This window comes from Carica papaya, chromosome 5, assembly GCF_054855325.1.
Source record: "Carica papaya isolate Zhongbai chromosome 5, ASM5485532v1, whole genome shotgun sequence".
Taxonomy (NCBI): domain Eukaryota; kingdom Viridiplantae; phylum Streptophyta; class Magnoliopsida; order Brassicales; family Caricaceae; genus Carica; species Carica papaya.
In genome coordinates, this window is record NC_142313.1 from 40,010,037 (window position 1) to 40,035,923 (window position 25,887).

Sequence of the window (25,887 nt, forward strand, 5' to 3'; positions counted from 1 at the left end):
AAAATGACGGTAGGTATCCTCACACAAAAAGAAACAAAAGAAGAAAGAAACAATAAGAGAAAAGTGTGGAGAATTTTAATATAAGATAACTATATAACTATATAAGATATCTTTTATGGTCCATACTTTGATAGTGCTATGGTATTTTGATCAATGATATGATATTGTTGAGAGAGAATTCAATGGTCTTCAAGAGCACGAAAATAGTCAACTTTGACCTAATTTTTTCTGTACTAATGTTTTCTTTCTGTTGGAAAGAAAGTAAAAAGGATTTTATTCTTATAATAATTGAAAATTAATGCCTCCAAAATTAGGGAATTGACATTATTCAAACCTAAAAGCTGCCAATGTCTTGACAGAATTTGCCATAACTAACACGAGACACTAATACATCTAGGAGAAGTCTTGACAGAATATTAAACAAGCATGTGGCAGTAAATCAAGCATGACACTCGACAGAATTACATATGGCAAGACGTGCCACCAAACTAATGCTTAGCTTTTTTCTAGTGGCCCTGTTAGGGTACAACTAAGATGTAGGTATAAGGAAAGGAGAAGACTTTCTGAAAATTTATAAGAATATTTTGTAAGAAATATTCTGTTTTATTTTTTCTATACTTTATTTTGTAAAATTATTATGTAGGAATATTAGGGTAAACAAGGATAGTTTGTAGTAAGAAATTAAAGGGATTAGAAAAGGTAATTACTAAATTCTGTATATAACTTCCAGATAATTACCCTCCGATTATAATAAAACCAGAATTGTTTTCCTTAAGACAGATTATGTATGAAGAAGAATTTTAAAGCACAGTACTTTCTTACTTTAGAGATCGTAAGGTTCTCTCTTCCTAACGGGCCCTTAGTTTTAATTAAAAAATAGGTAAAGGAAGAAAATCAAAGAACTTTGTTCTTCCTGCTGATTTATGTGCTAATTATCCCATAACTAGATCCATTAGTAGGGATCATAACAATCTGGTACCAGAGCCAACATTTATGAGGAAATTACAGTCCATATTTGAGAAATTTCTCCAGGTTTATTGAGAGGATCAGGAACAAGACAAATTAAAATTTGAATTTTTAGTGAGAAAATTGTAGGAATTGTGAGCCAGAATTACTCTGAAGGAGTTTGGTGAAAGAAGCAGCCATGCTGACCACCAGCAGTCACGCCATCTAGGTCCAGCAAATCATGCCGTGCGTGAAATTCATGAGGAAGCAAATTTGCTGCACAACCAGACCCCTGGGTTCAACAACAGATGCTGCAGAGGTGACCTTGCCGCGCAAGGGTACCACTGCGACCTTGCCGCACACGGGTACCACTACGACCTTGCTGCGAACAGGTACCACCACCATGCTGATTGCCCTTTTCTGCTTTGTTGCACCAAATTAGATTTTCCTAGTTATGATGGTTCTTGAAATCCCTTATCATCGTCGGGTTGCTGTGAATATTTTCCTGGCACCAACTTATGCTTGACGAGGGTAAAGTCTCCTTGGTCTCCTTTCATGTTGAAGCTGAAGCACAACTTTGGTTCATGAAGTTGGACTGTGAAATTTTTGGTCACTGTTAATGTCATGTTTGATGCAAAGAAATCCTATTTCACTTTACTCTATCTTAAGAGAGAATCCTTGTCGTCCATTGAAAATAAGGACAGAAGATTTTTTCTTATTGACTTCCGCATCAACAAAATCACCCTGTACCTATACAACAAGTACCATTTCAGAATCACCTCAATCCCTGTCAACATCCTCACTTATCCACATCAAACCTGCTACGGAGAATAGTAAACTTCGTGATTCAATGAGATTTGTGTATGTATTTTCAAGATGAAGAGACCTGAATTCTGATCCTGTGTAAATTCAAGATTCAAATACTAAATCCTGAGAATGAGATAAATGCAGCTTCGTAACTTTTTCCTCGGCTGTTACATGATCATGATCTTCCTGTTGCCATTAGAAAATATACAAGCACTCATTTTATCCATTAGCGAAGATCGTGTCATTTTGAAAATTCTCACATTTGCATAGAAGTTTTCAATCTGAATACCATTAAAATTCTTAATATCTTATCTTAGGCATTATCTGATGAGAAATGAAAAAAATATAATGAAAGAAGAGATGCAAGCACTAGAAAAAAGCCGAATATGGGAAATTGTTGACCTATAATTTGGAAAGTAGTTTGTAGTACTCAAGTGGGTGTTTACAATAAAGTATAAGTTAAATGAATCCTTAGATAGATACAAGGCTAGAGTCGTGGCACAAGAACATATACAAACCTATATTATGGACTATGAAGAAACATTTACTCCAGTAGTAAAAATAAATACGGTACGCGTTTTTTGTCTTTAATCGCAAACTTTTAAATGATAGTTGGAGTAGTTTTATATAAAGAATATTCTCATGCACAAAAATTTGGAGCAATACATGGTTATCCTTTCGGGCTTCAACGGAAAACTGAGAGACAACAAAGTGTGCATATTGAGAAAAACACTATATGATCTAAAGCAACCACCAAAGACTCAGTTTGAAAAATATATTAAAGTAATGCTTCTACTTGGTACAAATGAAGTCAGAGAGATCATACACTATTTATAAAATACACATATTTCGTGGAGTTACAACTCTGTTGGTATACACCGATGACATAATTATGAAAAAGATGATGAGAAAGAGAATGAGGCTTTGAGAAGATCCTAGTCAAGAATTTCAAGATTGGTAAAATATCACAAAATATATTAAAAACTATTCTTATGTAATTATTAGTTGATTTCTTAGTATTAACAAGATGATTTATGTTTTCATATATAAATTCCTCTTGTATGTATATATACCCCTAACTCTATGAAATGAAAGTTAGTAAATATTTATAATTTCTTTTCCTAAATCTTACATGGTATCAGAGCAAGGGTTAGGATTAGGTTTTAGGAGTCAAATTACATTAGATTAAAAGAAGGGTTGAACAACCCATTCCTGGCATCGGAGGAAGACAACTATCAATCTCTGGTCAGCTGAGAGTGCGACCAGCATGGTGGTGTACACGGGAGAAGCCGAGGAAGCAGTTCGTGAGGCGGTTTGAGGCTGCGTGCGGCGGGATTGCCGAAGGAGAGCATCCCTGAGCATCTTGGGTTCCTATTCGAGGAAAGAAGGCACAAAGGAGCTCGATCAGCCAACTCTGTGCACGAAACCAGAAGGCTGAAGAAGGGAAAGTTGCAGCGGAGGAGATCGTGCGACAACAAGCGATTCTTTGCTTCCCGGCATGATTTAGAGCGTTTCGGCGAGTGTCATTCTGGATCAAGGTGTACATTAAGAACTTTGGTCTGTGGTGATTTTCGGGTGAAATGAGGAATCTTGGTTTTTTCTGGTAGCGGGGCGTGGTTTTCCGACTGCGACATGTGAACTCCGGTGGCGGCGCATGTGGCGACGCATGAGCTCCTGTGGTGGCAGTGTGGTTCTCTTGGGTTTCCGTGTGTGAGAAAGTATTTTGTTTTCTCAAAATTTTTGGCTTATTTACAGTGTTTTTCGAATATCTTTGACTGTTGTGTTTTGAGTATTCTGAGTGTCATATTTATTGTAATTTCTGAATTAATGGGATATTGTCTGCTTCTACTGCCGTGAATAAGGGGATATAAAACGGTATTGTAAGAAATTATAGAATCGTAGGTTACAGACCGCTGATATTGTTGTTGCGGTTTCGACTGACGAGTATGCTAAATTCACTTAATATCAGGAATCTTTGAATAAATTTTCTGCTTTTCCTGAATCAGAAAAAAATATTTTATCTCTTCGAACAGATAGGTAATTGATTCTGGTGTTACAGATCACATAACAGGTAATCCTAATATGTTTCTTGTTTTCGACTACATAAAACACATTTTTCTGTAATTATTGCTGAGGGCGACTAATAACGTTGTGGGATCCGGGACTACAAAACCAATTTCATCTATTACCCTGTCATTTGTACTAAGTTTACCTAAACTCGTCTTCAATCTGATTTCTGTTAGTAAGTTGACTAAAGATTTGAATTGTTGCATTACATTCTTTTTTTATCACTGTGTTCTTCAAGATCTTACGACGAAACAAATTATTGGTAAAGTAAATATATCAAATGTTTTATACATCCTTAATACCTGGGTGCCTCGGTCGTTTGCATGCTCTAGTGTTATATCTACATTTAAAACACATTGTCAATTAGGACATCCTTCTCTACCTGTGTTGAAGAAGTTATATCCTCAATTTCATGATATACCTTTGTTGAATTGCGAGTCATATCTGTTTGTAAAACATCATCGTTGTCCATCAGGTCCAAGAGTTAATAGACGAGCTAAGTCTGCTTTTGAGTTAGTTCACTATAATGTTTGGGGTCCCTGTCCTGTTGCGTTTAAAACAGATTTTAAGTATTTTGCTACCTTTGTGGATGATTTTTCTCGAATGACTTGAACATATTTTATGAAGAATCGTTTGTTAGACACCTTAGATATGTGTCTGATCTGAAGAGAAAATAGGGAAGAAGAAGAAGAACAGAGAAGAAGATGAAGAACATTGAAGATAAGGAAAACGGAATATTTTTATTGATTAATTTTCATTACCTTCACAAACGATAGAAGATGTCCATTTATAGGCCTAAATGCAATAAAGGAAATGTTCTTATTAACAGAATTAACTTGTCAAAATTATGCGGTGTGGTGAGCACAGTGTCCGCCGCAGGATGAGATGAGGATGGCTGAGGCGTCTGCTGTGGGATTGATGCGCTTATCAGGATTGACAAACTCTGACCCTAGTTTTCTTATTATTTTGTTTTTTTGTTGTTGCTCTTTTAGGTTTTATATACTTTTTGAGCAGTTGATCATTATTTCTTATTTAAGATACTTTTGCAAATTTAACAACATTATCAGTATGATATGAACATCGGGACAGTTCTATAACAAATTGTTCTTGTATTTAAGGCCTGTTCGAATGCTTGATTAAGCATTTGCGGCATGAGGAGTCTTAGCATGGGTTGTAATTGTGGCCTGAGACTAATAAAAATGGATATGAAAAGTCTTTCAGAAAATGTTAGGTTATCTGCATTCATGAGAGAGCGTAAGTGTTCAAACTTTTCTAGATAGTCAAGAACAATACATGTTTGGGATAGTTTGGTAAATGCTTATATGAAATCCTTTCGTGATGGTCTCCCAAATCTACGACAGAATTCTTCCACAAAATATTTCCAATCTGTGACATTAATTTTGGCTTGCCATCCACAGTACTATATATCGGCGATTTCTCCTAAGTACAATGATGCAATCATTAGGAATATTGTAGATCATAAAATATTCTTCACACCTTCGAATCCACTTACGTGGGCTTATTTCTTCGAAAAGTGGAATTTCCACCTTGGAAAGCAAAAGAAATTGGGTAGAACAATTTCTAAGCAAAGGATCCATTGGGCCAGTTCGAGCTGGAACAAACCAATTCGATTCAAACCGGATTGGGTTGGATCGGGCCTGTCCAGTTCCTCCATTGGTCCGGTTTGGTCTAGTGAACCCGGCCTAAATAAGGGTTAAAACCCTTCTGTGCTGTGCGTGCCATTCGGAGGAGCAGCAGGGAGATGGCTGCCGCTCAAGGGAGGAAGCAGACCTCCCTCTCTACACAAATCCATCGGCTTCGGCCGGTTTTCCAAGGGTGTTGGAGTCCCCAATCTATTCGTGCTACTCGAAAGGAGAAGTGGATCTTCTGCCTCGTGGGTTTTCGGTCATCAAATGTGCTAAGAATTTTCTAGGTTTCTCCTAGTGCGACGCTTGACCGCGTATTAGCTCTACCAGGTACTCGAACTGATGCTGAAATTGGCGCTTCATCTCATACATTTCTTCCATTAAGGAGATGAAGTTTCGATTGACGTCTTTCACGGAGAATTTGGTCCTTTCGGGTTTCTCCGGCTCAACCGCCGTTGCCTTCCCTTTGGACCGAGTGCAGGGTGCGACCCCAGCATAGGATTCTACCAGTTCGAGCTCTAATACTACCTTGTCAGACACCTTAGACATGGGTCTGATCTGAAGAGAAAATAGGGAAGAAAAAGAAAAACAGAGAAGAAAATGAAGAATATTGAAGAGAAGGAAAACAAAATATTTTTATTGATTAATTTCCATTGCCTTTACAAACGGTGGAAGATGGCCATTTGTAGGCATAAATGCAATAAAGGGAACATTGTTGTTGGCAGAATCAATTTGTCGAAATTATGCGGTGTAGTGAGCACAGCGTCCGCAGCAAGATGAGATGAGGATGGTTGAGGCATCGGCTGCTGGATTGATGAGCTTATCAGGATTAACAAACTCTAACTCTAGTTTTCTTATTATTTTGTCTTTTTGTGTGAATTTCCTAATTTATCCTTCCTTTATTTTATCATAAATAAGTTCTTGACATTGTTCTGAAGTATTTTCTCATTTTTATGTTTTTTGTGCTAAAATCAAGACACAATTCAATATTTCTGTGCATATATTGAAAAGTGATAGTACGAAGAAATATATGTCAGACTCATTTCAAAACTATATGATTCAATACGGGATCTTTCACCAATTCTCGTGTGTTGGTGCACTATCTCAAAAAGAAAACGCTGAAAGAAAGAACAGACATTTACTTGAGACAAGTCCAGTCCTCTTGTTCCAAATGCAAGTATCTAAGTAATTCTGCGCTGATGCTGTTTTCACAGCATGTTTCTTGATTAATCGTATGTCATCTACAGTACTTGATGGAAATATTTCTTACAGTCTTTTTTTTCCAAACAAGTTTTTGTTTCCGATACAATTTAAGATATTTGGTAGCACCTGTTATGTACGAGATATGTGACCTAGTATGACAAAATTAGATTTAAATGTCCTAAAATATGTATTTTTGAAATATTCTCACATTTAGAAAGGATATTGGTGTTACTTTCCTGATCTTAATAAATATTTAGTATCAACTGATATAGTTTTTTAAAAGAATATACCGTTCTTCTCTTCATTGTCCAAATTTATAAGTTAGGGGGTGGACAATGAGTAGATCATTTATAATTTCACACTAGGTGCCTCTGTTGAACAAACAGATAATGGTATTTCTCTAGATGATGTGCCTCCAATCTCATTTGAGCAAGTTAATGATAGTGTTAGTATGCCCTTGACTAAAATATCACCACTGATTGTTTATGTTTATTTCAGAAGACAACAGACTCATGATACATGCCCTGCACTAGATCTATTGTCATTTGATTCTACCTCACAGGATCTTGTCTCCCCATTGGTCTTCGTAAAGGTAAACGTTAGTACACTATTTCTTAGTCAGTTTATCCCATTGCTAACTATGTTTCGTATTACCATCTGTTTCCTTCGTCTACTTCTTTCATTGCTTCTATAAACTCAATTTTCATACCTAAGACAGTTAAACAAGTTGTAAATAGTTCTGTTTGGCATAATGCAATGCTTGGCAAGATAAATGCTCTCGATAAAAATCATACTTAGGAGTTGGTGGATTTACCCAAATAAAAAGGGTTGTTGGGTGCAAATGAGTTTTTTCAGTCAAAGTAAAAGCAGATGGTTCAATGGCAAAATTTAAAGTCCGACTTGTAACAAAAGGCTATACTCACACTTATGGGGTTGATTATTCTAATACCTTCTCTTCAATGGCAAAACATAAATCTGTCCATTTATTTATCTCCATCGCAGTATCTCACATTTAGCCCTTACACCAATTAGATATCAAAAATGCATTCCTTCATGGCGACCTTCTACAAGAAGTGTATATGAAGTAACCACTTGAATTTGTTGTTCAAAGGGGAGTATGGAAAAGTCTGTCATTTAAAGAAATTTTTTTATGGGCTGAAACAAAGTTTTCGTGCGTGGTTTGACAAATTTAGTGAAATAATTCTAGAATTCGGGCTGAAAAATAGCAAGTGTGATCACTCGGTCTTCTATAAACAGTCAACAGCTAGTCTTATACTCCTTATTATGTATGTTGATGATATTATTATTACAGGTGATAACTATATAGGATATTCTCTTTCAAATTATTTTTACATACCAAGTTTCACTCCAATAACTTAGATCAGTTAAAATATTTCTTGGGAGTAGAAGTAACAAGAAACAAGAAAGTAATTTTCTTATCTCAAAGGAAATATGTACTTGATCTATTTGGATAAACTGGAAAGTTGGGAGCTAAACCGTGTAACACTCCAATGGTATCAAATATACACCTTACTAAAGATAGTGACCCCCTTGATGATCCGGAAATGTACAAAATATTAGTTGAAAAACTGAATTATATCACAGTGACTCGTCCTGATATTGTATATCCTGTCAGTATTGTTAGTCAATTTATGTTTACACCTACAGTCAAACATTAGGAGGTTTTGGAATAGATTTTGTGTTTGCTTGAAAGGTGCTCCAGGACTTGGTATGCTGTTTAACAATCATGTGCATACTTACATTGAATGTTTTGCAGATGCTAATTGGGTTGAATCTAAAATTGATAGAAGATCCACTATAGATTATTGTGTTTTCATTGGTGAAAAACGGGTAACATAGAGGAGTAAGAAGCAGACCATTGTATCCCGATCCAGTGTAGAGTCCGAATACAGAGGTATGCCCCAGTGCATATGTGAAGTCTTATGAATACAACACCTCTTAGTGGAAGTTAGTTTGAATCTCATATTACCTGCAAAACTCTGATGTGATAATCAAGCTACTCTTTATGTTGCCTCAAATTCGGTGTATCATGAAAGAACTAAACACATTGAGGTTGATTATCATTTCATTCGTGAGAAGATTAAGGAGAACTTGATTTCTACCAGTTATGTAAAAACAGAGGAACGATTAGGTGATATATTCACAAAGGTTTTGAATGGAATCCGAATTGAATATTTTCGTAACAAGTTAGGCATGATTAACATTTGTGCTTCAATTTGAGGGAGAGTGTTAGAATATCACAAAATATATTACGGAATATTCTTATGTAATTATTAGTTGATTTCCTAGCATTAATAGAGTGATTTATATTTCTATATATTAATCCCTCTTCTATGTATATATACCCCTAACTTTATGTAATGAAAGTATATAAATATTTAGAATTTTTTTCTCCAAATCTTACAAAGATAAAAGAACTTGGAAGACTAAATTACTTTGTAGGAATGAAGTAGATCACTCATGAAAAGATATTTTTACGGAATATTCTTATGTAATTATTAGTTGATTTCCTATTATTAATGTTTCCATATATGAATCCCTCTTCTATGTATATATATCCCTAACTCTATGTAATGAAAGTATGTAAATATTCAGAATTTCTTTTCCCAAATCTTACAGAAAGAAAAGAATTTGGAAGATTAAAGTAATTTGTATGAGTGAAATAGATCATTCATGTTTCATGAAAAAACTTTTTTATTTCATAGCAAAAGTATATGATTGATCTCTTAAACGAGATAAAAAAAAAGCTAGCATGTAAATATATCTCCATGCCAATTGAAAACACTCACAAATTGGGAGAGGCAAATGAGGATCCAGCTCTAAATAGGGAAACGTACCAATGGCTGATACAAACCATGCTCATGTAAGACATTGCGCATGCCGTGAGCATGGTTGGCCAATTTATGCATAGCCGGAGAGAGGTTCACCTTTATGCAATCAACAAGATTCTATATTACCTTAAGGCTAATCTTGGTGAAGGCAAAAGGAACACTAAAGTAGTACTTGGAACACATTTATGTAGATTATGCCAGCTCACCAATTAATAGGCGATCTACTATGAATTATATTTCTTCTGGAGTAAGAAATAAAATATTTTTTTATAAAAAAAGAGGTAGGATTACGAGTCAAAAGGTGAAAATGAAAGAGAATGAAATAAAAAACTCCTAAGACTAGGTCTGGTTGGTACAATTATTTGATGCATAGAAAAACCTAACCAAAGTAATTAAGGTCATCAAATTAGATGCCTCCCTTTCATTTATGTGTGAAAAAATGGAATTCCATGTAATAAAAGGATCTTGTTGAATGACAATGGAACCAGTAGGATGATATTGTGCCATGAAGAAAAGCTATAAAGCCAAGGAAATAAGGTAGAGAGGACTCTTTTGACCAGGTTTTCTCCCACAATTTTTTTTAAGCCTTCCTTTACTTTCAAATGAAATAGCAATGTTAGGAAGAATGTATATGACAAAATTGAATTTTTGAGGGTCCTGGTGGGTCTTGTCTACTCCCACCTTAGTATCCCACCCATTTTGATGAATACGACACTGGTTCTTGATCACCTGACTTGGAGTCAATTCCTCAAGATGAGAACAGGATAACCATTTGGTCTGTAGTTTCTACCATGAGTTGTATCTCCCAATGAGTACATTCAATCTTTGTGGAACTCAAATGCAAAAGGAAATGTTTATTTACCATTTCAGTTATAGAATCATTTTTAATTATTTTGAATAGGTACTCAGATACTTTAAAGGCTTGTGCTTTGGATGTTGATATTTCCTTAATGGCCGGAGGTGACATGGCCCATGTTGGAGAAAAAGGAGTCAATTTGTCAGGCGGACAGAGAGCTCGACTTGCTTTGGCAAGGTTCATCATTTTCTAATGCTCATCGTAGCTACCTTTGTTTTTGGATTTACTTGAAGTATTTATTCTTATGAAAGTGCTTGTTGCATTATTTTACATATGACAGGGCGATTTATCATGACTCCAATATATATATGCTTGATGATGTACTTAGCGCAGTTGATGCACAAGTTGGCAGGTGGGTTTTGCATAATGCTATCCAAGGCCCTCTTATGGAGAAAAAGACTCGTATTCTTTGCACTCATAATGTTCAGGTTATTCTCCTAAATTCTTTTAAGTTTTTGTTGGATATAAGACATCTTCTGTTGATCTTTGTTTGCACTTAGTACATATAGTTCAACGATGATTATTTTTTATTGTTGCTCTCGACATTATTGTTCATCTGAAGTTGACTACAAAGAATGAATTGTGAGAAACAAATGCAACAAATATCTTGATGTAATTCTTTTTAATATGACAAAAGAATTTAATCAAAAAATTCCTAGCATATACTAACCATAGAAGGATTTCGGGACATTACAATTCTTTTACCTTCATAAAGCCTACTTATTTTGACACAAATAGAATATGACATTTTTATTGTCCTTTCCAAGAACTCTCAATTTGACAGAAAACTATCTTACAATATGAAATTCTATTATCTTTTTGTATAAAAACCTTTTCACCTGAACATGGAGAGTATGTAAGCATCCATCCATTTCTTGTAATGTGCATATGGCATTTTAAAAAAAATAAGAAGTATAAATCTATTAACAATGCACCAAGAGAGTGCAATCTATGTACAAAATTAATTACATGTTAGTAAGGCAATCTATCATATATCCAAAATCCTCCACCCTATACAAATCATGTCTTGTCAATAATGACCCAAACAAATAAAACCATCTATCTTTGATCTTAACCATATCACTATCAATACCATCAAATGCCCTCATAGTTCTCTCTTTCCAAATAATATAAAAGACAGTCAAAGGAATTAAACTAATAAATTTTTCCTTTCTGCGTATCCCCTCCCACACTCAAATCTCCTCCCTCACTGAATCATTCTTGATCCAGCTCACCTCCAAAAGACCATAAATCATAGACCAGATATGTTGAACAGCTGGACAAAACAGCAATATATGGCTGCACGCTTCAGCCTGGCATTTATACATGTAACACCCATTAACTGACACCTTTTCTCTTTTCATCAGGCTATCAGTAGTCAAAATAGAATCCTTGCTGGCCTCCCACACAAAAAAGGGGCAATCTTAGGCAGAGCCTGAATCTTCCAAATCTGCTTGACTGGGAAATCATTTGCACTCGAACCGCCTACTCTCATAAGAAATTCATAGTAGGATTTTACAGAAAAAATCCCATTTTTCTTGAGTTTCCAGATCAGATTGTCTTTTTCAGTCTTGACTTTTCACCTTGGACAGCAATAGAAGAAGATTTTCATATTCCTTCACCTCCCAATCAATAAGATTTCTAGACACCACCACACTCCAACCACCGTCACTCCTGCGACTGCCACTAGCCTCCTCCACAGAAACCTCTTTTTTTTGTGCAACAGCATAAATTTTAGGAAACTTACTCTGAAGGCAGCCCCCATCAACTCACTCATCTAACCAGAAACTGATCTTATTTTCCCTACCAAGCTTCCATCTAATATACTCACTCAAAGAGGCACCCTCAACATTGATTTTTCTCCATAATTAAATGCCATATTTATCCCTATTCCTTCCCAACGGCCTCTGCCATCTCACCTACCCCACCTTGCCTCCACAATCTATAATCTTCACTAAGATATCTCCAAAATCATTTACCATGTAAAGCCTGATTCATCTCCACCAAAGATCTATACTCAAGTCCCTATGCCCCATCAGTTTTTTAACCTCCTTCCAATTAAGCAAGAGATATTTCTTTCTATCATCATCATCACCCCAAAGGAACCGACACATACTTTCTAATTTTTTTGCATCCTTCACTAGAATTGTGAAAGCCGATAAATAATATATGGGGATATTAGAAAGAGTGTTTTTAACAAGCGTAAGTCTACCACGCTTGGATAATAAATTATGTTTCCAACTAACCAATCTTCTCTCAGAAAGCTCGATCACCGAATCCCACATTACACTATCTTTGTATCTCGCACCCAATGGAACATCCACATATTTTAAAGGGAGATTCACCGTGTTACAACCCAACAAACTGGCTTAGAAATCCAAATCACCTCCCTTCCCAATTCTAACCATTTTAGACTTTTCTAAATTGATGTAAAGACCCGATATAGCTTGAAAGTATAAAAGAGCACCTCTCAAATTCATCACCATTCCGCTTCCGGTTGAAAAAAAATCAAAGTATCGTTCGCAAAGAAAAGATGAGACAGTTCCACCTGTCGATTCCTTCTTCCTGCTCACACTCTTCTCTACAACTCCATCTCCTTGCTCCTCTCCAACATCATATTAAGTGCTTCCATAATAATGATAAAGAGTAAAGGTGAAAGAGGGTTACCTTGTCTTAGTTCCTGGGAAGCCTTGAAAAAGAGGAAGGTCCCCCATTGATCATGATAGCAAAAGTAGTGTTTGTGTCATATGCCCATCTCTCTTGGCAATCAACACCAGGAATGTAGCATTAAGAGATTTCACAAATGAACCATTTTTATGAAAACCATCCAATATCTCAATGAAGTCATCTTTTACCACGGGCCAAAACTCCTATAAAAATCTCATGTTGAATCCATCAAGACCTGAAACTTTGTCACCATTGCATTCCATGAGACAGCTTCTAATTCCCTCTTCAGTGAATTCCCTCTGAAGATAAACTTGGTCAAGATCCCCCAGCTCCTTGAAATGTAAGTTGTCAAGCTTGGGTCTTGTCCTTAGTTCTTCCCTGTAAAGGTTGGCACGGGCCGCTTCCCTCATATTGTGGTTAGTAGAAATAGAGTGATCATCAACCATCAACTCCTCCATAAAATTACTTCTTTTTATATGACTAGCTAAACAATGGAAGAACTTGGTATTTCTATCACCATCTTTGATCCATCTTTGTCTAGCCTTCTGTCTTCGTGGATCTCGTCCATACTCAACCTCTATGTTGCCTCAACTCTCAGACCCTCTCTCGAAGTCACCTCATCCACCGATAAACCCTCCTCTCCTTCCTTCCTGTCTAGGTCAACAATCTCAAGAAGAATGTTATTTCTCTTCTCTTCCTCTTTAAGCCCGTCTTCCTTCGTCCATCTCTTGATTTTAGTCTTCAGCAGCTTCAGCTTATAAGCCACCCTGTAGCTAGCCTTCCTCTCAATCTTGGTCTCCTTCCACATATTAGTAATCAGATTCCTGAAACTCTCCACTTTTACCCATTCATCATCCAATCTGAATGAAGCAGGCCCTCAATCAATACTCTCAACAGTAAGACAAATAGGGAAACGATCAGAAATTGGTCTCTGCATCACTTTCTATGTTAGACCTGCCTACTAGAATAAGAAATCTGCATACACAAAGAAGACGGTCAATTCTAGCAAAAATCAGTTGCTTCTTTCACTGGACTAGGTCCATTTGCCACCCATTAGAGTTAAATCCGCTAGCTCCATCTTATCAAGTGTTTCTTTGAATTCCTCAGCACATGCTACAGAAAACTGCTCCCCCGACCTATCCCTACTCCTTAACACCATATTGAAATCCTCACCCACAACCCATTTATACCCCTATTTCATCTTACATTCCTCTAACTCCCCCCACAGCTTACCCCTCTCCTCTCTCGATCCCTACAATATACACCAATATACACCCATTCTTTCCCTCCTACAGAATTTTCAGAATTGCAGGAAATAGACACCTCCTTTACCAGAACCTCCTTACACTTCACCCTATTCTCTCTCCACATCATAATAATCCCTCCCGCAGTACGCCTCGCAGGGAGAAAGTACCAACCCAACTCCTTCACCTCCCGCACACTTCTCTCCTCTCTCAAGGATAAAGACTTCATCTTAGTTTCTTGAAGGCACACCACACCCAGTTTCCATCTTTTCAAGCACCCTTTTACAATATCTCTCTTCTTTATATCGTTAAAACCCCTCACATTTCATGAAATTATTTTATCTATCATTCTTAACTTTGTGCATATAACCTAAATGATTTCGTTCTAGCTTTCACGAACTAGCAACGGGAAGCTGATGCGAAATGAGAACAAACAAAGTTGAAGATTTTCAGCATTAGTTCGTATTTTTATAGTAACTATATGATTTTTATACATTCTTACATTATATGGACTATTTAGAACATATATAGGCTATTTAGGATTAGTACCTAACTTTAATATCTCTTTGAGAAAAAAGGCTTGCAAATTGGAAGAGGAACTTCCTCTCCAAAGGTGGGGGACTAACCCTTATAAAAAGTACACTCTCGAACCTCCCAACTTGCTACCTCTTTGTCCTCACCATGTCGGTCAATGTTGCTAGTAGGCTGGAAAAAATTCAGCGGGGGCAGTGAAGATAACAGAAGAAAATTTCATCTTGTTAATTGGGACGATGTGAAATTGTCCAAAAAACATGGGTGGCTTGGTCTTAGGTCTCTCACCACTATGAATAAAGCCCTTCATGGCAAATAGATTTGGAGATTCTAGACTGAGGGTGATAATTTGTCGAAAAGAATTGTCGACTGCAAGTGGAACATCTGTGGCAAGTGTTTACAGTACAGAGGTGGCTCAAACAGTTTTGATAAAAGCCTTTGGAGAGGCATCACTAATATTAGCAACTTGGTCTTCGATTGCTCAACCTAGGCTGTTGGCAGAGGCAATAAAATTAAATTCTGGACTGATAAATGGTGCGGTCCCTCTAAGCTCCAACACCGATTCTCTCTCATATATGCGATATCCAAAGGTAAGAATATGCTAGTTGAGAATGCATTTGACACTGTTAACAGCAACAGTTAGAATATTGTGGTTTATAGGAGTATGAAGGATTGGGAAATTGAAGAATATGAAAGCTTATAATCTCTCCTAACCGCAACTAAAAGCTTACGGATAACGAGGATAAACTCCACTGGTCCATAGGTAATAATGGCAATTTTTTTGTTAAGACCTTTTACCATCACTTGGCACTAAACTACAGATTTGAAGATCCCCGATTTTCCAACAAAAAATGATATGGAACCCCATTGCTCCTCGTATTTCTTTCTTCACTTGGGAAACTACCAAAGAAAGAATACTTACCATAGATAACCTCATGAAAAGAGGTAGCCAACAGATGCTTTCTTTATAGAGAAGATGCTGAGTCTTGCAACCATCTCTTACTCCATTGCTCTTTCACTCACAAATTATGGTCCATGGTTTACGGGTAGTTTGGTAATAGATGGACTATAGCTGGCACTATAAAAGTCTAATTAAAAGATTGGAAATTTCTATGCAAAAGAAACAAAAATTATTGACTAATTCCTCTTACCATTTTTTGGATCCTCTAGAAAGAAAGAAACAATCGAGTTTTTGAGGGCAAAGAGGATAGTTTTGGTAATATCAAGGATAAATAGTTTCATTTTTTGGATCCATTATACTTGGATGTCACCTTTGTAATCTTGATGATTTTAGTTTTATTGTAGATATACTCTTAGATTTATAAATTTTGTATATGGGTGGCACCCCCTTGGTGCCTACACTCAATATATTTTCTACTCTTTTATCTCAAAAGAAATGACTATAAAGCCATTTGTTTTGACACACATACAATATGATATTTCCAATTTCTTTGCTTAGAAATCTCAATTTAACAGAAAACTATCTTACAGTATGAAACTTTAATATCTTTATGTATGACAACCTTTAATATCTTTAGTATCAACCTTTAATATGTTTAGTATCTTTATGTATGACAACCTTTAATATCTTTAGTATCTTTATGTATGACAACCTTTGATATCTTTAATATCTTTATGTATGACAACCTTTTCACCCAAGGATATGGAGTATATAATCATCCATCTATCTATCATAATGCGCATATAACCCAAATAATTTCTTTTTAGCTTTGACTAATTAGCAAAGAGAAGCTGATGCAGAATTACAACAAAGTAATTTGAACATTTTCAGGCTTAGTGAAGATATTCTAATGAAGACAATTTCTTTCTAAACCACTATTAGCGTAGAAGAACATCACCTCAAATCCTTCTATAGAAGATGTTTTAATCGATGCTGATCATGTTGAGCATCCTTTTTTGATGCGAAGTTGTTTTGCCTTATGCCCCTCTCCAATTTTGATGACCAATTTATTATTTTCTAATGAAGAATATAAGTATCCAAAGTTGCAATTTGAGGTGTTTGAACTTTCTGTTTTTGGCTTGCCATCGCTAATGGCTTATCACGTCAAAACTCGAGGTCAAGTTTTCACCACTTGGAGTAAAATGATGCAAAACAAGAAAAACTTTAATTGGAATATTTTTAATACTAAGAAGATCTATGTAATTTGTGTTAGTATGTGGTTGTTTTAGTTTGTTTCATTATTTAGGTAGATTGAGTTTATGAGATTTAGCATCTTTTTTTGGACTATTTTTTTTTTTAGTTTTAATCAGTTCCTGTACAAAAGTCATTAGTTGTTAATAACAAATATTAAAATAATGAACTCAGAATTTATGTATTAGGGTTTTATTCCACATTATCTATCCCTCTCTTTCTCTCTTCTGTATTCTTTTTTCAAATTATTATTCTATCTTAACTTACCATATTCTATCAATCTCTTCCTATATTTCTTAACTTTGACATTTAATTCGTTCTAGCCTATTTTTATTCTTCTTTTTTCCTCATCTTTATTCTTTCAATTCTGAAACTATCTCTGGACATGTTAGTTTCAAAGACTAATTGTCTTGCATCAATAATGTTGTTAGAGCAAATTAATACTAAATTCAACCACCATTTGAAGATGACCTAATTCTTAGTTCAATCCTCTCAGGCAATATCCTCAGCCGATATAGTGGTGATAATGGAAAAGGGCCAAGTTAAGTGGTCAGGAAGTCCAGCAGACTTGACAGACTACGTATATCTGGCATTCTCTTCGCTGAATGAATTTGATACATCTTCACATGTTCAAACTCAAGAGTATAGGGAAAAAACTTCTACAGAAGCTGAGAATAGTTTGCAACTAGAGAAAGATGATATAAGTGTCTCTACCGAAGCTCAAGAGATCATTGACACTGAGCAGAGGAAGGAGGGCAAAGTTGAACTTATTGTGTACAAGTGAGTAAATAATTATTTTTTGAGGGTTTATTTTATCCAGGTGGTTTATACATTTTGGAAGTGGAGATTTTCTAGGTGCTCCAATGAAATGTTGGCATACCTTTCCTTTTTCTGGTTATATTATAATTATTTATTCATTCACTTTGACAGAAACTATGCCGCATTTTCTGGTTGGTTTATTACAGCTGTAATAATCCTTTCAGCAATTTTAATGCAAGGTTCTCGCAATGGAAATGACTTGTGGCTCTCCTATTGGGTTGATACAACAGAAAGAAGTCAAACAGAATACTCAACATTCTTTTACCTGGTATTGAAGGAAAAGATATAATATATACATAATCTCTCTTAGTTCTCAAGCAATTGCAATGCTATGGCGTGCCTTCTTTAGTTCTATTTATTCTGGATTATGTTTTTGCCCCTTTACTTAGAACATATAAGTGATGAGTCTAAATACTCAGAATATAGATAAACAATTCAAATGAGAAATCCATATCCTGACATTCTGGTATAAACATTACCACCTGTAAGCTATAGCATTTGAAAAGTGAGCAGCTGTAAGTAGAAAAAAAGTCCTCTGTTGCCCAAAGACTTGAAAGCATTTGTTAAAGAAAAGGTAAGTTAGGTTGAAGGGTAAAACAGTAAATTACATCATTTGTAATAATTGTAATTAATTGTTTATTTCTTTTTCTACCATAGAAATCTATATTATAGGGTTGTAATATTCAATAGGATGTATATCAAACTATTTTTAACATAGTATTAGAGTAACGTTAAAAACAACGTTAAACTCTTTCCAAAAACCTTAAAGTGGCTTTTATTGTTGAAAGACAAAAAGAAAAACCCTTAATCCACATCCAGCCCTCATAAAACACAAGCCGTCGTTCATAGTCAGAAATGCCCCTGCCACACAGGAAAAACAGCCCTGCTGTGCTGAAATATAGCTTGTTCCCGTGTGGCCTATTTCAGCCATACCAACTCTCTTTTTGCCTCTCTTTTCGCACCTGTTTCAGCCAGAACAGTAGCTGCATCTAGTATTTGCACCGCTCTGTTCTTACTCTGCTCACTCGTGCATTCTGTTTTTGCTCTGTTCAGGCACATACTCTGTTTTGCGATGCTTAGCCGCATGCTCTGTGTTTTGCTCTACTTGGATGTCCGCCTTGCTTCTGCCCTGTTTCGCGTGCTCTGTTTCACACGCGTAGCCCCTGTTTTGCTCTGTTGTGCGCTCTGCTTTGCAAACTTTGCTTCGTGCACATGGCCCCTGGTCTTGCCCTGCTTCTGCCCTTCTCAACTCTAGTGAACACATTATGTTTAGCTGCAAGCAGAGACAGTTGCGCGCCTCTTCTGCACACAGCCAACAGATGCTATTGTCTTTCTTTTCCCTTTCAATAAGCAGCTCCAATCAGAAATTGTCCCAATAACCTTAATTGCCAGAAAAATAAAGGATGTTAGAGGTAACATCTCAAGTCACTGGAGCAGATCCCACCATAGGAACTTTAGATTTTAGTGAGTTCAAAACAGAGATTAGAAGATTAAGGAATTGACTTGAATTCCTGGAGAAACATATAGGTACCAATTCATTGGCACACTCAGGTACAGCTTATAGCTCACATAAACTTAATATCTTAGATAAATCTTTTCAAAATTCTTGAATTATGTATTTAGGAGTCACAGATCATATGACTAATACTTCTAAATATTTTCATACATATGCTTCATGTCTATAATAACAAGATTATCACTGCAGATGATTCCTCGAATACTATTGTAGGTAAGGGTAACATTAAGTTTAGTCATATCTTTGTTCTATAAAATGTAGTACATGTTCTCAAGCTATATATTAATTTTGTGTCCGTCAACAAGTTATCACAAGACTTGAATTGTAAAGTAATACTTGATTTTTCTCACTGAAACTTTTAGAAATAGATTTCGGGGAAGATAATTGGACACGTTGAAGTCATAAATAGATTCTACTACTTGGATGCACCTGAGGATCCTTCTCTCCTATTACCGGCAAGACACATAAGATTTGACTCCATCATTAAAAACTTGGTCACCCGTCTTTTTCCATCTTAAAGGTCATGTTTCCCTCATGATTAAGCAATTTGGATTATAAAAATTTAAACTGCGATATATGTGAATTTGCAAACATAAGCATTTGACCTTTCTCTGTTAGTAATAAATGAGTTTAGTTCAATTTTCATTAATTCACTGTGACATTTAGGGACCAATTTAGACAACTATTATTTTTAGAACTCCGTCATTTGTTATTTATTGATGATTGCACTAGAATCGTTTGGTTATTTACTTGAAGTCAAAGATGATGTTAGTCATATCATACGCCAATTCTACAACATGATAAACACCCAATTTGGTACTAGAGTAAAATGATTCCGCTCATCATTTTGATTGACAATTACAACAGTTTGATATAAAAAAAATTTCTTCTTGCATGGAAATTTAGAAAAAAATAATCTATATGAATATTTCACAAGGTTTTGACAAAGAAGTAGGATCAAATAAAGTGTGTAAGATAAAGATTCCTTTGTATGTACTTAAACAATCGCCAAGAATATGGTTTGGTAAGTTCATAAGGATGATGATAGATGTAGCATTTAAGCAAACTCAAGGAGATCACACTTTATTCATCAAATATTTAGAGATATGAAGAGTTACAACTCTCCTACTATAGGTTGATAACATTATCATAATAGGAAATCATGACTAAAATAGTGTCTAGCAAAAGAATTCAAAATCAAAGATGTAAACAAGTTGAAGTATTTTTTCGGAATTGAAATTTTCTGCTCTAAATCTGGGATTTTTATCAAAGATCGAAATCGACAATTTGGTGCAATACGACAAGACTAAACACATCGAAATCAACAGAAATTTTATAAAAAAAATACTTGACAACTGGCTAATATGAACTAATACATGTCTATGAATTCTCAATTGATAGATGTATGGATTAAAGACGTAAGTAATCCAATATTTCAAACTGTTATTGGCAAGTTGGAAATAGACAACATCTACTCTCCAGCTTGAGGAGGAGTTCAAAAAGAGGATAAATTTGCTTATCCATCCTAGAAATCTGTATACATAGAGTTGTAATATTTAATAAAATATATATCAAATCATTCTTAACAGTATTTGCTCAGTCAAACTGTCTAAACAGCCATTCATTTGGTTGGTCTCATGACATACAGTATGCTCTGCAAAAGTGTGTGGGAAACTTCCACTTGCACATTCTATGTTTATTTTGCCTCTAAAATAATATTCTTTTCCTTTGTCATGCTTTAGGATAATCATTATGCAAAGAAGAACAATACCAGAATCTGTCCTGATTAGCTTCCAGGTTTAGTTGATGCATTAATTTGTGGTGCAGGTTGTGCTCTGCATATTTTGCATTATAAACTCATTTCTAACGTTGGTACGGGCATTCTCCTTCGCATTTGGTGGCTTACGCGCTGCTGTTCAGGTGCACGATACTCTGCTCAGTAGGCTTGTTAGTGCACCTGTCCAGTTCTTTGATCAGACACCAAGTGGAAGAATCCTAAACAGGTTAGAAAGTTATGCCTTTACAAGATGGTGGAAGGTCTTTATTCCGTAACAAAACTTAAAAACAGGTGTATTGTAACGCATAGGTTCTCCTCAGATGTGTATACCATTGATGATTCTCTTCCATTCATTCTCAATATTCTCCTGGCCAATTTTGTTGGGCTGCTGGGAATTGCAATAGTTTTGTCATTTGTCCAGGTATTATAGAATATTCTTTTCTTCATTCTTATGCTCATTGGGAAATGGAATTAATATTATCCTTAGAAGCAAACAATTATTTTAATGAGTTTTTGTTCATTGCCAGGTTTTCTTCTTGCTTTTGCTACTGCCCTTCTGGTATATCTACAGCAAGCTACAGGTATGTTTTTGCTTTTGATGCAGGCACTACTGCCCTTGTAGTACCTTCAAGGAATTAAAAATCTATATCTGTGAATATTCACACAAAGATCAACACATAAATATCACGCATAAGAAATGTCTATCTTGAAGAAAATATTGTTTATATTAAAAATAAAAAACATGTACTGAGATCCCTATGCCAAGAAAATGGAAAACTATGAATTCTAAGTTTAATTGTCTACTCAGTCAAAAATTCTTCAGTTCTTCTACAGGTCAACATCAAGGGAACTAAGAAGGCTGGATAGTGTTTCTCGATCTCCGATATATGCATCCTTCACAGAGACAATTGCTGGATCATCAACCATCAGAGCCTTCAAGTCTGAGGTAGATATTGGGCTCCATAGCAACTTGTATGATTAGTAGTTCTTTTTTCTTTCTATAGCCTCAAAGACGTTGCATTGGTCAAACATAAGTGTTAAAACTCTCCACCTAGGGTACACTACCAGTTGACCTAAGGGCCATTAATTTTTGGGGCCATGGGAACGAGAAAGGAGAAAAAACAAAAAGGAACTAATCACAAATAGCATGTAATATCCCAAATCCAAAACTAGGTACATTACAACTCTGCATATTCATAGAAAAATTTCAGAAATATGAAAGGTTGAAAACAAATCTCAACTAAGCCAAAAAAATATGTCAAATATTGAATAATCAATAAATCCTCCTTTAGTCATAGTTACACTTCAAACTCGAATAGTTTTACTCTTTAGATAAAATAGTCTTCATATTCAAAACCAAAACAAAGTTGTTAGATTTCAAATCTCTTAGTCATAATCCTCAGTCACTTACACATTCCAAGTTCTCCATATGTAATTTATTTTTCAAAATTTTTAAGAAAAGAAAATGAGGTGAGTGTACAGCTTAGTGAATAATCAAAAACACAAACCAGTTGGATCAAACATATATGAATAATAGTAACAAATATAGGTTTAGTATAATAATAAAGAAATTATAGCAGTAGGATAATTTCAAAACTTTTTCAATCAACATTTAAAATAAATGCATTAAGTCTAGACAAAATTCAAATAAAGTTTTATAATCCTTAGTAGCTATGCCTACAATATATCCTTGTAACAAGACCCAAAACCGTATTTAACCTTTATGGCATATCCCCAAAAGAGATATTTCTGACAGTACCAATATTTATCCTGCATTTATAGTGTCAAATCATAACTAAATGAGAGTTTTAAAACTGGCAATCAGTGCATGTTCTCTTGAAACGCAAATAAGCTCACCAAATATCTCAAATTCTCAAGTCTATCAAAAAATAAGTTTGATCTGAAATTTTTATTTGAAAGCAATAATTTAGCGATAATATATATTTTTTGAGAAATTAAATAAATAGTTTTCAAGATTAATAACCACTTGAATAATTTAATAAAATTTAAAATAATTTCAAATATTATAATATGTTAAAGGCTACTCAAATATAACGCCAAATCCAAAATTTCTAATAAATACCAAAATTTCTCTAAAAAATCCTATTCATTTAAAATATAGAATAAACATTCAAAAATTTCAATAAGGCATACGCATGTTAATGGAAATCCTAGTGTCATGATTTATTTGATCTAAAGGGATATCTAGGTTGGTCATTGATCAAACTTTGATTTAGAAATAATTAAACTTTTTGGGATTGTACCAGGCAGTTCTAATTTATTGCTCCATAAATTCATCTTTCCGAAACCACCGAATAAACTTTAATATGTGATACATGAGTAAAACCTATTTATCCACAGAATTTTATGGTCATAATATTATTTATTTTAACCTTTTAAAATCTTCCATTAACAATTGAAGTCTAAGTTTCCAGATTTACATAATACGTAACCAACTTTAAGAATTCAATTCTACGAGGAGACCAAATTGAGAAGCAATTTTCATATAACCTTAAAATAGACGTAGAACTATAATTTTGAGAAAAGAATCAATCAAAAAAGTTGCTGAAAGAGGGAGATCTTAGAGCTTAAAATTGTTAAAACATAATTCGCGGAATTTAGCATCTCTAAATATTCAAAAATTCATAAATCTCAATTTTTATCCCAATTACTCAATCTTGGTGTATATGGAAAGTTCGTGTTATATTGATCATTGCTGTATAGTTTTGTCACCAGAATTGTGTCGGTCAAATTGGAGAAGAGACCAAAAACCTACTGTTTCTGTGATTGGTGTTTCTTCTTGCGACTTCAAATATTCAAAATTCATCATTCTCTCAATGTTTATCCAAATCACATGATTTTAGGGCCTTTGGAAAATTATAACTATATATGTTTAGTGACTTGAAGTTGGCCAGAAAAACTGGAAAGAGGTTGGGATGGAACCTAATTGTTTGATTTGTATTTTTCTGCACTCCTAAATTTTAAAAAATTCATAACTTCCTCAATTCTCATCAAAATCATATAATCTTGATGTATATGGAAAACTATTGATGTATAAATTATAGATACATAGGTTTGGTGGCCCGAAGAAATAAAAAATGGTTGGGAACATACTGCCATATAGAATTTCATTTCTTCCTTTTTTCTTTAGCTATTATATCAAATGTCATAATAATAAGTTCTATGTTAACCCGAGAGCTCTTAAGTGTATTTTTGCAGGATGCTCCTCAACCCAAAAGGGTTTTAAGTATTATCATTCACCCAATAAAAGATTTTGTATCTCTATGCATGTTGCATTTGTTAAAATAAAATCATACTTTAGCTAACCTTATCATCAGAGAGAGACGGTAGCACAAGATAAAGACATGTTTTTTCTAACCTTACCTCACCATTGACGTCAGCAACACCTGTACCTCCAATGTCACTAACAAATTACCCTCCTCAATCAACACGTAACCCAGAAAATGACTCTCCTACATGACTTCAAAACCCAGAAAAAAACTTAGCACCAGTGACTTTATCTAATCCAATATTCTTTCAAGTCTACTCAAGGAAGAAGAATGTTGATCCTGAACTGAAGTCACTGATGAGAATCCTTTGCCACTGACACTGATATACCTATTATAATTTTGAAGGACATGAAGGAATATACTACGTACCGGCTTTACCCAATCTCAAATTTTGTGTCATTTGATAAGTGTTCACTATCTCATAAGAATTTTTCAATGAGTTTGATACAGTATCTATTCTAATACAATATTTGAAGCATTATTCTAAGAAAAATGGAAAAAATTTTTTGAAAGTTGCAATGTAGGTATTGCAAAAGAACCAAACATGAGAGACAGTGAGCTTATGTAAGGGAAAGAGACCTATGGGATGCAAATAGGTATTCAACATAAAGTATAAAGCTGATAGGACAACAAAGAGATACAAAGTCTGACTTATGGCCAAGGGATACACTCAAACATATGAGATAAACTATTAAGAGACTTTTACATCTATGGCTAAGATGAATATAATTCAGATGCAATTATCTTTAGCTGTTATCTATGATTTACAACTTCAATAGTTTGATGTAAAAAATATCTTCCTAGAGATCTCCATAAAGAAACTTACATGAAAATCCCACCAAAATTCACGAAAGATCTCTGAGTAAATAAAATTTGCAGATAAAAAAAGAGCTCTTTATGAACTCAAATAGTCACCAATGCATGATTTGAAAGGTTCGTAAAGATAATTTTGGCAATGAGATACAAGGAAAGTAAGGAGATCATACCTTGTTTATCAAACAATCTTATTTAGAGGGATTTAATGACCTACTTGTGTATATTGATGACATTATTATGACAGGTAATGATGCAAAAAGAAAGATTGGTACTTAAACAATATTTGGCCAAAGAATTTGAAATTAAAGAATTAGAGAGACTAAAATATTTTTTCAGAATTGAAGTGCTCAGTCAAAAAAGGAATTATAATTTCACAAAAAAAATACATTGATGATCTTCTAAATGATACAAGCAAACTGGCATGTAAACTTGATCACAACCATAAGCTGAGATTAATAGAGGAAGACACAGTCATCAATAAGGAATATACTAGAAATTAGTCGAAAAACTTATCTATCTAGCACGCACGAAACATGACATTGCTTATGCAGTAAATAAAATAAGCCAGTTATACACAATCACAAAGAATTGCATTTGCAAGCAACATATAGAATGCTACTGTACTGAAAGAGAACTAGGAGAGGGTATCATGTTTCAAAAGAATAAAAGATTACACCTGTAAGTCTGCACTGATGTTGA

General features: G+C 34.8%; 1 protein-coding gene across 10 annotated transcripts in view; it reads left to right on the forward strand.

The window, feature by feature from the left end:
- The window catches only part of ABCC13 (multidrug resistance-associated protein 11), an 80,846-nt gene that overhangs the window by 45,568 nt on the left and 9,391 nt on the right, over positions 1-25,887 (forward strand). For 9 of the 10 annotated variants that reach the window (XM_088220905.1, XM_088220909.1, XM_088220910.1 and 6 more), the window contains 8 exons: positions 10,422-10,553; positions 10,657-10,804; positions 17,467-17,750; positions 17,901-18,057; positions 21,133-21,308; positions 21,374-21,503; positions 21,610-21,663; positions 21,906-22,028. In XM_088220905.1, the coding sequence (XP_088077031.1) occupies positions 10,422-10,553; positions 10,657-10,804; positions 17,467-17,750; positions 17,901-18,057; positions 21,133-21,308; positions 21,374-21,503; positions 21,610-21,663; positions 21,906-22,028 (1,204 nt within the window). The remainder of the gene's footprint in view (positions 1-10,421; positions 10,554-10,656; positions 10,805-17,466; positions 17,751-17,900; positions 18,058-21,132; positions 21,309-21,373; positions 21,504-21,609; positions 21,664-21,905; positions 22,029-25,887) is intronic. The other variant, XM_088220908.1, reaches the window with a different exon arrangement.